The sequence below is a fragment of the Hyposmocoma kahamanoa genome, unplaced genomic scaffold (assembly GCF_003589595.1).
Source record: "Hyposmocoma kahamanoa isolate Upper Pololo Valley unplaced genomic scaffold, ASM358959v1 100021, whole genome shotgun sequence".
In the NCBI taxonomy this organism is placed as follows: Eukaryota; Metazoa; Arthropoda; class Insecta; order Lepidoptera; family Cosmopterigidae; genus Hyposmocoma; species Hyposmocoma kahamanoa.
Window position 1 is genome coordinate 4,814,435 of NW_020653200.1, and position 14,950 is coordinate 4,829,384.

The following is a 14,950-nucleotide window of genomic DNA, read 5'->3' on the forward strand; positions in this document are numbered from 1 at the left end:
AGAACCTATTGCAATAAAACGGCAATTTCATACTTTAACCCCTAATAATTGCCCTTTACATGTTTCATAAAGTGGGTACAGAAGCAAAAAGCTTTAAGATTTCAATTCAATTTTATGCCGATAGTGAGAGTTGTCCAAAATCCAAAGCCACGAATTTGATGTGTTCTTGATTGTGCAAAAAGTTATTTTAAATTAATTAAATATCTTCGTAACAGTTTGATCCTAACCAAATTTGTAAAAAACATACTTTTTAGAAAAATATTCATTTAAGTAACCTACATGTGCCGTAAATTGCATATTTCCACATATTTATTTGAAATAATGGTGACTTTTCTGTAAAAAAAAAGGCATTTTGCGTTACTCACTTTCTATAAAAGTATGTTTTTTAAACCATAATTTATTATGTTCTGCTAAGTAGGTTTTTTCATATTGACACAACATACATATTTGATATTAATCTTTACGCTCTTATTTATTTTAATGCAATAGAATGCATGTTTGATATAGTTCAAAATAACTCCTTGGACCCGGTTCAGTTTTTCAAAAATGAAGAAAAAATCCTCAAATCGTGAGCAGATATCAAGTAAATGCATCTTATGTTAACAAGGCACTAACGTTAACCCTTGGATGAGCGCATGTGACTACAGATTTATTTGTGAAGCGTAAATAAACAGTAGAATTCGAAATTGCTGTCTGTGAGTCAGGCGGGAATCGACCACAAAAGCAGACACACTAGACATAATGTATTGAAACGTATTTCTCTGATATTATTAATACAAATTTTTCTATTCATTTAATTATAAGTAATTTTGTAATCATATGAAATTGGCGATTATAATTATAATATTGTGCCAGCCAACACACCAATTGCCTGGTCTCAAATTAGGGAATTCCCTGTACTATGATACAGCCACGGAATTCACTCTGAGACACTTCCCAGAATACCCAGACCAATTTAGAAAAGTTTATTTCCCAATTTTGTCCTACCGGGAATCATAGAGCACAAACCGTTGGGCCATAGAGATCGATTAAAAATATTATTTGTTAAAACGAGTGCTGATAGCCCAGTGAGAGAATAGTTGGTTCCCTAATTGAGAGCTTGATAATTCGAATCCCCGTGTGACCATAACGTGTAAGTTACTTACATCTGTGGAAGTAAACGTCAAGGTGAAAACTGATCACAATTCTTAGAAATCATGAAAAATCCCCAACTAGGTCATAACCTACACCCTCTCGGCGGAGACCCGTGTCCGGCAGTGGGACGTGTAATAGATTGATGACAAATGTGATAATGAACGTGACATTTTAATTACTTTTCAAACATTTACCAACAATACATAAACATTGGTGCTGTCGCAGTTAAGAGATTGAATAGGTGTTAACAGAACGGCATAAAGCTCTCTTTAACCCTTCAACGAGCTCATCAAAGTGTTTATTTCTTTTTAATTTATTATGTTTTTGCCAATGAACCGTACCATAAAACATGCACGCATGGAGAGTATCCAAATACATACTGTAGAACAAAAGTTGTTTATTATACTAAGCTTGTCTTTAACATCTATAAATTATCGCTATAACACGATGTAGCACCTGTGCTGATAATTTTACTATTAGCTGTATATATAGAATAGTTGCTTTTTTCTAATGAGCACTCGAGATTAAGTAAGTAATTATTATACATTGTCAAATCGCTTTAAATAAGTTTTTTTTATTACTGTAATATTGCATTTTGTCGTTTCGTGATGCACAAAAGAAGACTCCGTCCGGCAATTTTCTACTATTATAATCAACTGAGACATTACGATTATATAGCTAAAATCATCATAAGGAAACGCTACAAATCTCAATGAACACTACGTAGGTATATCAATTTTATCATTTCCCTCTCACGCATTTTATCTTGGCTTAGATGGCACCGACATACAAAACGTGAAAATCTGTAAATTCGCCGCTTATCGCCGAAGCGATGGAATAAAATAAAATACATTTTGTTGCTCTCGTTATAATGCAAAATACAACGCACGTGATCTCGAGTCCGAAGTACCAACTAATAGAGAATCTACTACGTGAGTGCTTTTTGAAAAATATATCCCACAGTCGAGTTATTGACAGCAATGGAACACAATCAGGTGAGTTTTTAATTCATAATATTAACTTAGATAGTAGGTATGTCTATTTTGCAAGGAATGTGATGTTTTTCCGGCCCGCAACATATAATAACTTCGTCGATAGTTTTCTTCGGTTATGACCGTTCTAATAGTAATAATAATAAAACGAAGTCGACTCTTACTACAATACACCCTCCACAAGATACACACCATACTGCATTTACTTGATTTCCGTCCGTAAGCGTGGAAAACAGAGCAAAAACATAATAATAAATAATCATAATTAAAAGGTTAGTTTTGATTGACTGATTAAAACAATTCAAAATCCTCTGCGGGTTGAACTCAATCAAGACTCTAATTGCGTGATCACCAAGCAACCCAATGGTTCGAATGGAACGTGAAGTACAAACAGTTAATAGACATTTTCCCTTATATCAACGTGAACAGAGTTAATTAATCTTTAACGTAATTCTGCTAATAACTAAAATGGGTTTACTCGTTTATAAATGTATTTATAACGAAACGAGTCGCGTAAAATATAATGTATATTTATTAGATAAGCAAGCATCACACGCATACTTTCATTTTTAGTACATACGACATTGCCATAGAACAGCAGTTTGCACATTTGTGGACCGCTTTCTGTCATTGTCAAGGTCCTTGCACGCACAACGTTATGTCAATTGATGAATGTCACAGAAACATGGTGCCCTCGAACATTCGATGGATTCTCTTGCTGGGACACGGCTCCAGCCGGCTCCACAGCCGTGCAGGCCTGCCCCGAATTCATCGTCGGTTTCGACCCTCGACGTTTAGCGTTCAAAAGGTAAAACACTGTAAAACAATTTTACAAATTTTAAATTACTTTTCAATCTATAATAGGCTTGGATGTTAACATGTGGATCCACTAAAAAAATCGTTTTCTTGTCGTATTTTTATAGACAACGAAACATCAAAGGATAAAGTAAATTATTTTAACACAACCATTCGTATGTGAATCCACCTGCTCACAAGACTTATTACAGACTAGGGTATAGTTTTACAAGATATTAATAATATATTGCTATCACATTTTATCAGAATTTAATAGCAACTACTTTACGCCATCTCCAATACACCAAGGACGTTGAAAGTGACTAAAAAAAATTACTTATTATCTAAAGACTTTAATTCTAAAACACTCAATAAATCTCTCAAAACTCAACGTACACATTTGCTAATTATAAAATTATTAGAAATAAGTCTCAGAAAACAGGGTTTTCAAATCTTGATTTCTCAATTCCTCAATTTTCAGTTACGACAGTATTTAGTTTCGAGTGCGATATTATCTAAATATAAAGTTTAAAGTTTAAAATGGGACAGTATGGGGAAATCGGAAACTATAGAAGATACTAAATTATTTAGGAAATTGTCTTAGGACCCATTAAGTTTTATGATCGACGCAGTTTCATTAAAAAATCATTTCATTGTATGGTACGAACAAAATCGGGACAGCAGATGTTGGTCAAATGTCATAAAATGTTTTTCATACGAAATGAATAAGATTGGCAATTTTTTTTAATGCTAAGAAAACTTAGTTGCGCTAATCCATTTCTGCCCAAAATCGTAAGCAGAAATGGCGAATACGGAATTTGGTATATAATTCCACACTTATTACAAACTTCGATGTACAAAAATCTTTGTAAATAATAATAATTTTTTTTTTGAAGTCGGTTAAAAAGAGTAAACAAATAGTTCTCTTATTTATCTCTTCTTTGAACACGTACAAAGTATCTATTTTGATTCAATATTAACAAGACATACTTAATTAAATTTTATATTTCCTGCAATTGAAATGCAATTAATTGTAGTTGTTTATAGACTTTGCTGTTATTGCATAACAAATGCATCTTCACCAGGAAAGTTTCCGAATCTATTGCAAGCACGTGCACCGTATGCAGCTTTGAATGCTTCGGAAATGAAACCTTTTGAGACGGTCATTCCTCTGTTGGTAACTTTAGATTCATAGTTGTCTTTGATGAAAAAACCTGCATTAGGGAATTGATCAACTTTTCCGAAAACATTTAAAATTAAGTTTAATAGATGTATACAGCCAAGAAACATTATTTTATTTAAACAAAGCTTTTAAAGAAGAACGATATTTTTAAAAGTAATTTAAAAAATACCAAGGAAATAGCAGTAGCGCTCCTTGTGAAAGAGTCCGTCCAGGGAAGTATTTCCACCTTACCTATTTCAGCCGCCATGCAGTAATGTGAGCATTACTGCGTTCCGGTTTCGAAGGGTAAGAGTGCTGGCGAAATTACAGGCACATGGGACATGTCAACTTCGTACGTCTTGGGTGACGGGCACAGTGGCTGTGCCCCTTCGATTTTAGATTTAAAGCTCTGAGTGACACTGCAACTGATTTGGATAGCCGTGTCGCTTACCACCACGCGCACGACTTGCTCATCCCGTTGCTTAGTATTGCAAAAAAACTCAAACCGCGTGATGTCATCGGCAAGTAATCAAACTGTAGTCACAAATAAACTATCATAGTTTTAACATTACTATAAGCTTGCTTTAAGCTCGTCATGGTATGAAAAGTCATAGTTAAGGTAATAATTGTTTTAAGAGGTTGTGGTAGGCCCTGATGTGAACGTGCCATTTGCGGGAATCTCTCGTATTGATTGACTTTTATACTTAAATGGTCGTCAATCCAAAATGTTTACAGTTTTTAGTTAAAAAGGTGTTTAAAGGGGAAAAAACAAGATAACACGCGAACAGTGAATATGGTGAAGTTTGTTTGCTTACCTGCATAGGTATTAGACTACATATACATATATGACGTCACCTGGTGTACTTGATGTTCGCATCAAACAGAATAAACTACAAATCATTATAATTTCAGAAGAATATTGATTTAATATTTGTTTTTATTGTACAAACGTTAGAAAGACTTTTGATATTTTAATTTTTCTAATTACAGTATTGTTATTTTTTTCATCAAGGTACTTTTAATCAGACCACTAGTTTGAGAAACTTCACTCAAATCAAACACAACGGAATGTCATGAAGAATCCGTGCTACTTTATGCAGATAGATAAATAGACCTAAACTTCCTTATATTCAAGCACGAAACCAAGACATTTTCCTTTTTCCATCCTTCCGCTTCCCAGCTACTTTGGACATCGTTATAGCGTGCAATAGATGATAGCTGTCATGTGCAGTACATGACCTAAATAGGGAACCGCTCCAAACGAATACGTATCGTACCTTCGACTATTGAATCAACAATAAACGTCACCTAGATTTAAAGCACAAATTGCAAGAAATTGTGCTTATATCGCACTATGGGAGAACTAAGAAAAACGACCAAAATTAGACTTGTAAAGTAATTGTGTTATCCGGTGATTTACTTTAAATTTAGTGATTTATTTCATTATTACGATGTAAGAATAAGTAGAATTCATACTTATGAATAATAATAATTATTTATTTATTTTACAATACATATTATTATGAATATAATGCAGATGATTCACGCGTTATATTGGCTGATGTTCTGTCTATGCATGTCAGTTTTGTTCCAACAAATCATAAATACGAAGTATTTCATTAATTGTTTGTTTGAAAAAACAAATATGCGCAATTTTGATAAAAATAGTTTTATTACACAATCGCGAAAACCTAAGAACTTTGCTCTCCCTAAAAGTCTATATTATACGTATATACCTTTAACTGCCGTGGCCAAACGGTTACCTTGCCGGACTGCAACGCAGAGGTCCCAGGTTCGATTCCCGGGCCGGGAGAAATATTTGTATGGCCTACATTTATTTCGTGAAAACCACCCAAACGGGTGTCACTTCTGATTGTCTGCGTGTATGGTTTCCCTAATGCGGGGCTATGTTGAGTGTGTGCGTAATTTTCGTAGCAGTAACAAAATACTCGTCAAGGTAGGCGTAGGCCTTACATTACGTAGGCCGGGGGTCCAATTGCACCAATCAACTAACACAACATATACATTATTTGATCACTACCACGTATTTAATGAATTTTTTGTAGCATCTAACAAAGGTCAAAAATATTGTTCACTTTTGATTTGATCTTCCATAAGAAACGACGACTAATGGCACTACTCCTGTAAACTAGTTACCTATTGCAATACATTACAGTCAACTACATCGTCTTTAACTTAAGGAGTTCGTTGAGATCCTCTGCATCTCCTATTTGAATCTAGCAGCTGCACCGCATTTAGGGACCATTCTCATTTCAGCAAATTAACAAACTAAATGCTTGTATTAAAGACCATTAATTTTTATTTATATTTTCACAATATAAATATTTATTTAAATCGTCATCATTATCAAAGTGACGAACATGTCACTTCTATGTTGTGTGCAAAGTTCATAGGTAAATATCCTTTTAGCAGTAAAATATAAATTTGTGTAATTAACAAACTTGTGATTAGTAAAGGCTTTTTGGATTTCAATGATTACATATTAATTTGATTGTACCTAATATTCTATAATACTTGTGTTTATCCGGTTCATAATTAATTCACGAAAATGTACTCATCCTCTCATTTTAAATCCCACAGACAACGTAATACTAACATAACGTTTACGTATTCCACATCATATTGACCCAGGTTAAGGTGGGGTCTTGTGTGCCTCGCGAAACAAAACCACACACAGAAGCAAAACAATGAGTATAAGTTAAGAGAGCAGTAATTCAACAAAATTGTATTTTAATCGTAATGTGTATTTGTGGTAGTGATCTGTTTTAACTCTTGCAAGCAGTGTCAATATGATATTTGAAATAAATATTGTAAATGGTAAATGTGTGCAACGTTTGTTTACAAAGAGCAACCCCTAGAGTTTCTTACTCATTCTTCTCAGGGGAACCTTACGAATTGGCAATAGAGTTTAATCAATATGACTGTTTCAAGTGTAATTTGCATACCTATGACACAAAGATTGAGATTTGATTCTCAATACAAAAGTGTATAATCATATTGAATACCAAAAGAACAAAATCTTAGAATAGAAACCTTAGAAAGAAATAGAAGCAATTTGTTACGGTCTGGGTCGTATTCCACATCGATTCCCTATAGGTAATGGAGCAGAAGGATCCTTCTATTAAAGTATTTTATTGTGCACGGGGTTTTACTTTTGTCGTAGGTGATAAATATATTTTTTACACGTGGATTTCACGTGGAAAAATGTTTTGCAATATGACGAAACAGTGCGAAGGCAATTTGCGATCATGGGGACAGTTTTATATTACAATAATCAGAAACTTACTTGTAGGTAAGAGCTCTGGCTATGCTATGATTCATCAAGCATAATAATATTGGAATTGTCAAGAAATATACCCAAACAATTTTGTATATCCATCAAGTTTTCGAAATAAGTATTATGTTAGATTGCTTACTGCATCTTGAGTTAAGTTCCTATATATTAAAATTGTTAACTTCTGGATACTTTCGTAAGCGTGTGTTTTTCAAAGATATTTGATATGGCAGAAAGCACACATATTGGTCTATATCTTCTACTCTTATTGCATTTTTATCGCGTCAAAATGAAATTTACTGTACTAAAAGATCGATTTTAAAGATATTGATAATAATATTAGCTTGTGAATTTTACATCCTTGTATGTATTTGATATATATATATATATATATATACGTACATTTCATCATCATCATCATCACCATCCCCTTGACAATAAAGTTGATGAAATAAATCAACTTTATTATCAGTTAATATTAATATTCCACCGAGAATTTCCCATTGATTGTCTTTATCATTATACGGTACAACACTACATGGTAAAACTTACTAACGTTATATTCACAAGCCGAGGCACAGCCGGGTACCGCAGTCTGTTCGGTACAAAACTATCACTCTGGACATGAAATATATGTGTGAAACAGGGAGCCACTGTATGGTGACACGGTTTTTTAATATTAATAATATTATATTGCACCGAGCCTACAATGTCATATTTTTTTAGTATACCAAGTAACGGGACGAACAAGACGTGCGCCTGGTGATAAGCGACACGCCTGTCCATAACAGTGCCACTAATCATAAAGATCTGCATGCTCAATCGTCGACCTCATCGTCACGTTCCATCAGGTGAGATGGAGGTCAAATACGCACTTATTTTTTTTATAAAAATTGCCCATATAGCTGTAAATTCACCAGCACGCTTAGTATTCAAAATCGGAACGCATTAATGCTCACATTACTGCCGCAGAAATAGGTAAGGCGGCAATACTTCTCTGGACTTCAGAGTACTTTCAGATATAATACTCTTGTATAAGAAAGGCGATCAGGCCGATTAAGGAAATTACCATCCCATTATTGTAATGCCACATTTGTATAAGCTGTTTACCTCATGTCGGGAAAATAGAATAAAAGATATTGTAGAGAAACATCTACCAGTGGAGCAAACACGCTTCCGCAAACAATTAAGCATAGTGGATTATATATATACCATCGAACAAATAATAGAGAAATACGAAGAGTTTAATGCACCTCAATACTAGGGTTTTGTTGACTACACAAAGGCTTTGATTTTATTTTCCATTAAAGCATATGGGACTCTCTTTAAGCTTATAGCTCCCACAAACTTACATTAACATAATTAAAGATATTTGCAATAAAAGCAGAAGTAGAGTCAAACTAGTTAGAACGGATGATACTACAAAAATAGGAAGAGCACATAATGTCAAACCATGATTGGTACCGTAATGGCATTACCATAAATGGAAAACATTTTAGCCGCTTAAGGTTCGCAGACGACATTGTTTTGGTATCCGAATCTGCTAAAAAACTCGCAGAAATGCTAAACGATCTACACACGGTAAATTGAAATGTTTGTTTGGAAATGAACACCCTAAAAGTAAAGATATTAACAAACACGACAAAAGAAGAAATAAGAATTAACAACGAAACAATCTACTGTTCTCTCAATCTATATTTACGTAGTGTACTACGTAAAAATAATATATATATATATATATATATATAAGATTATGCGAAATTCGTGAAATCTTGCCTGCTTGCCTTACCTATGCTTGCCAGACGTGGATCTTAAACGGTATAATCAACAGCACATCAAGCTATTCGAATATTACCTCCAGTGCAAGATCCGGTAATGTGTAACTTAATGTACTGTCGTCTGTACAACTAAAAATAATACATGGAACGAAGCATCTTAAAAATCAGACTAAAATACAAACAGCGAAACATAGTACTAAAAAAGAAAACGCAAGTTGTACATACTGTTCAACCCGCTCAAGCACTGAAATGGAGATGGGAGGGCCATCTGCCACGATCTGAAGACAACAGATGGACTCTCAGAACAACCACTTGGAAAGGCCCAAACGGAAACAGAAGAAGAGACAGACCAATAGAATGTTAACGTGACGAGATTGAGAAAGCGGTTGGTAAGTCATGGCCGATAAAAAGCAAAAGATCGCAAAAAAATTAAATTACTGGAGCAATATAATACCTGTCGAGGGGTCCTTAATAAATTACTTCAAAGTACATAATAAGTAATTGGAACTATATATTACTTTTTATAATTAATGAATAATAAAGTCTTTTTTATTTTTTATTTACTTTTCTGGACGAACTCTTTCACAAGGAGCTCTACTGCTACTAAATTACAAATTTGACTATAAATTAAATACCTTATGCAAAGTACCTGCAGGACAGTACATTTCTTGTTAGGTTTGAATAGCGCTGTAGAACAGTGTTAGCTCAACATGCATAAAACACATGTAATAAAATATCTATGCAAAGATATTGTTATGCAAATTTAAATAACTAAAAATCTGCTACAACGGGCTCTCAAATGGTGAAGTTTTGTTGTTTAATTAAACTGCCGTACACTAAGTAATTACATTTAAACTTGTAATAACATCTTCCCAAACTCTGTAATTTATGAGAAGTATTTACAAAATTTGATGCCTTTGTTTCAACTGTATTTCTCTTTATTTTAGGATCCACTTGTTTTGTTTTTGTACCGCACCAACAGCCTTTACAATGTTTTTAAAATGACAGTTATCTTTCTTTGAGGAAGTCATCATCACAACATAACTGCCATTCCTGCTAAGTGGCAACTACACCAATACGGTAATCCAAAAAAGTAATAATAGTATTCCTATCTATTGAACTGCAATAATACAATAAAACACACAGAGAGCGGGTGCGGCTCCGGGGCGCGTGTCGGGTCGTGACCGTGACGGGTCTAATTATAAGTGTGTGTCTGCTCTCCACTCGCACCCGCTCCCTGTGTGTTTCACGCTTTAATATAAAGCCTAGAATAAACCACAGTTCAGTAATCAACAAGTTCTATGCTCGAATCCAATATAGCAGCTGAGAGGCATCCACTTCCTCAAGCGCAACAGATCAAGCTCATATACCTGCTACGTTAAGTTAGGTAGATTGGACCACTTTATTTTAACGTCCTCAGATTAAACATCATTTTACTACAAAGAAGTTTTGAAATCGTAATCAACGTTATATCATAAAGGTTTGCAGTTAAAAATATCCGAGAGATTACGGTGGCTAGTCAGGCTAATATGGAGTGTCGATTCTATAAAACGGAAAAAAAGAAGAAAAAATAAACAATTTATCTGTGAAAAGTGAATTAACATATTTATATTAAGAACACGGCGCTGACTGTATTAACACGTGTACATTAATCTAATGTATATAAGGAATAAAAGATTAAAGATTTTTGTACGACCAAACTCTATAAGAATTTCTGGATTATACTACTCTGTAGCATTTTCGAGTACAATGTGTATATAGTCTACGATGTTGTCTTAGGGATTATTATCTTATCTCAGTCAAAGCTGCGTACGTACTCTATTGTAACTCTGTCTGACCAACGTCCTTTCATTTATACGTTTTCTTAAGTGAAAATATACTTATTATTTTATATGTAGACGTACCATTTTTCTGTTCCTTTTTGTCTTTCTATTGTTATCAAATTAGCCCACATTTTTATTTAATTTTTGCAATATCTACATTTACAATAATGTTTCTTTACTTTGCTGTAACTTGAAACAAGGACGGTGCAATACCTGTACACCTTCAAATTCATTTACCTTGAGGGCTTGTCTACCAGAGTAAAATATTATCGTAAAATCAAATCATGACAGGCTTCTAACAATAATGTTACCGTTAAAAAGAGTTTTCTGAAAAAAAAGGACATTTGCAGATGTACAGAAAACGGGACGTGGTTTGCTCACCCAGAAGCTCGGCGACCGTGGACAAATTATACAACTTGCGTCGATGTTGAGGATTTAGACGTAAGTACCTGCTTCAACTTGTGCTGATTTTATGACTTGTCCCTTGGGCTCCTAAGGGTCAGTAGGTACAATCGCTCTATCATGTCAATTAAACCACACCTAATACTTAGGAATGACCATACTACAAAATGTTACTTAATATTGACACGTCTGTTTATTTAATTACATTCAAGAAGCTAATACAAATAAGCCCATTCGCTAAACATCTCTATTTTTCTAGTTCCGGAATGTGGTGAACGTCATCTATGTAGGAGGCTATTCGATATCGGTAGCTGCTTTATTGATTTCCTTGCTCATCTTTCTATACTTCCGGTAAGTTGGAAACCATAAGTAATTTATTTAAATAGTTATTTGTTATGCAAGGCTGCAAAGTTGTTGTTCGAATGCTTGTATTGAAACCTGAGCAAGCGAAGGAAGCTAAAATTGAACCACGAGCGAAGCGAACAGCGAAAGCGAAAAGTTCCTGAGCGTAGCGAGGGTTTCGAGGCACAAGACGCAAAACAACTTTGCTGCCGAGCGAAACCCACAAATTTTCACCTCACTATAGCGAGGAAAATGGCAGATGAAAGAAAAACAGTTGAACTTTAAAACGTCAGTTTTTTTAATTAAAAGAAAAAGTTAATCTTCGGGAGCGTTCAGAATTTACACCTCATCAATTTTTATTCTAGCTTGAACTTTTATTTAGTGCGATTAAGTGATTATTGAAATTATTTTAGCCCTTTCACGAATTAAAATAATTTGTGTTTATTACACAATTAGTTAACATTGTCAATTTAATGTCAACAATAATAAGAATAAAATATACCAACGGATTTATATTTCATAAATAAGTAATGCTCGACAAATCGCATAATTGACCGCGTCATTATCTTTTTTTTTTTATCGAAAGGAAAAGTTTGGTGCACCAGCAGTCCATCGTCAAGTTCGAATTTCAAAAACCTTTTCCACGCTATCTTGCAAAAAACGCATTTGCGCGCAGATTTTTAATAAGAAAGAAAGCCGAGCTTGTGAGGTAAAAAAAGAATTATCATCTGACATTCCGTTGGAAAATTATAATAAAGTATTAGAAATTTAGCAGATGGGGCTTAGTGGCCGTCCTTAGTAGCTATTATAGAACCTTGAAAATAAATTTTTCAAAAATCATAGTTACTTTAGACCAGCCCTAAGCCCTGACACTTAAAAAATTAAAATAAGTATACTACTTATTTTCATTTTTTCTTTCGTTTTTTACTCCTAGTTAATTAATTACTTATAGTTAAATGTCACACACAGGGCTCTACAATGCACCCGGATACGCATCCACATGCACCTATTTATGGCATTTACAATAACTAACATTTTGTGGATCGTGTGGTACCGCGTCGTGGTCAACAATGTGGAAGTGGTGCAGGAGAACAAGGTAAGATAATAAATGCATCGTCAACATTTCGAGTTGAAATTACATACTATTACATATTTTATACCAACAAACCTAGGATAGCTGACATTTTTAACTTTCCCCGCATTTTAAAATACTCTAAGGCGCCGCGCAAACGTGTGTCTTGTGTTGGATACAAGCAACTGGCAGTTGCCACAAGTTTGAGCAGCGCCTTATTTGGTGAAAAATAATTTCTTTTATGTCTCAGAGAAAGAGGATCAATCATTTAAAAAGTTGACCGTTTAGATTTTTGCCTGCTGCTTTTGTAAATTTAAAGTAATCATTTTAATAAGTGCCCAATAAAATTAAGATGATAAGTATATTTTCTAAGTGTATACGAATTTCAAAAAAATTGTGATCCTTGTAATGCCGTCAGTTGCTAAGTCCACCATGTTGTTTACCAATTGATAGATCATTCGTCACTGATTTTTTTGTATGAGAACTGCGCTTTCGTCTGCGATTTGACTAGACAAGGGAGTTCGTATGCATTCAGATTTTTTGTTATTTATCTCTGAAAAGACGACTTTTCGTCATCACCAAAAATATCGAATTGCAAATTTTTTTACTTATCAGCAGCTAAATCGCTATTCTAACTTATTCAATTAAACAAATCAAACCATTCAATTAATTAATTGATTTGTAACTGACAGTACAATTTAGTCGGGTCCATAGCTTGTTTGTTTCCCTTTCATGTAAAATTAATTGAAACGAACTATATTTCAATAACTACTACTACTACTATTGATAATGCTTACATATGCAAATTTCCCTTTGAATTCCACATTCGTAGGAATAGAAATAAAGGTTAATATTTGGTAATGCAATGAAGCTTACGTTGCTTTCCTAGTGCGAGTTCCACATAAATCTCAATTCGCTTCCTAACAAGAGTTTGTACATGTGTTCCCTTGATAATTAATTACTTTACGTTACCCATTACACGCAGCAAACTACGCAACAGTAGAATATAGCAAAGTAAATATACGCTGTATATTTCGGTTTCTAACCGTAATGTATTTTATGTAATAAAAAATATTAATTAATTATAATTCAGCATATTCATACGGTATCGCCGAATATCGAATGAAACCGTCCTCGAAATGTTGTCCGAAATTTCATGCAATAATCTAGAATTTATTGTGTGTTTTGAAAAATAAGGCGCAAAAAGATGCATTTACAGCAATATGTTAGCTTTTATTATTTAATTACACGTCAGAATATGGGAAACAGCTAACATACATTCTGAAAAATAAACCGACTCGATTTTTAAATCTAACAAAAATTCCAGCCACATTTTTTGGTGATGGGAGCGTTGCACGAAATCGTTCGTTTACTATTGAAGTTGTCTTTATCGCAAAGTTATCGTGGTGCATGTACAGATTACTAGTGTAGACACCAAAGAGTCGAGAGTAAATTGCTGAACATAAAATTTACCGCTCCTGTCAGCTACATTTGTGGAGAAAATTTTTAGTACCGTATTTTGTTTACCGTATAAAGATTATTTCCACAAGGTTTACTATGATGAAAATGAAAAATAGTATTATTTATAAAGAAAGATTCAAGTCGCATTTTTCTTGTTGTAGTTATTTTTATCATTTTGCGGGTTCGAGAGGTTTGTGATTGCATTTATTGTGTGAAATCTATAATTTAGTTTTTCACATAGGGTAAGTTTTTAACATCCTGGACACATGCAGCAATGACCTAAATAAATGTACATAGAAATGTTCTCCCATCTGACGTGTGCAGTGGGCATAAAGATGGACGGTGTTCGCTGTGAGAATGGGCGTAAAATCAGAAAACGCATTAAAACTTCTCGTGGTAATAAATGAATGTGCAGATTAGTTGGCGGGTGAGGCAATCAGTTGCAGGGATAAGGCATTTTTTAGCAATTACTTCCACAATTTTTCTACTAGACATTCCTTGGAGGAATCTCACAAAAAAAGCAGGCATTCAACCTTAAGCTTCGGTTTTTCGAAATGAAATTTAGTAATTTGGTGACAAGAAGAGATCGGTTGAGTAAACTATTATATATAATTATATATATTGTTTATTCGTGAATATAATACTGCGTGTGTGTGTGTGTGTGTGTGTGTGTGTGTGTGTGTGTGTGTGTGTG

The 14,950-nt window shown here is 34.1% G+C and overlaps 1 protein-coding gene across 1 annotated transcript in view; it reads left to right on the top strand.

The window, feature by feature from the left end:
- Positions 1-2,005: 2,005 nt before the first annotated feature.
- Positions 2,006-14,950, top strand: part of LOC113240471 (calcitonin gene-related peptide type 1 receptor-like) — a 21,881-nt gene continuing 8,936 nt past the window's right edge. Inside the window, exons 1-5 of the mRNA XM_026477789.1 lie at positions 2,006-2,129; positions 2,808-2,934; positions 11,330-11,420; positions 11,641-11,732; positions 12,693-12,819. Coding sequence (XP_026333574.1) covers positions 2,006-2,129; positions 2,808-2,934; positions 11,330-11,420; positions 11,641-11,732; positions 12,693-12,819 — 561 coding nt within the window. The remainder of the gene's footprint in view (positions 2,130-2,807; positions 2,935-11,329; positions 11,421-11,640; positions 11,733-12,692; positions 12,820-14,950) is intronic.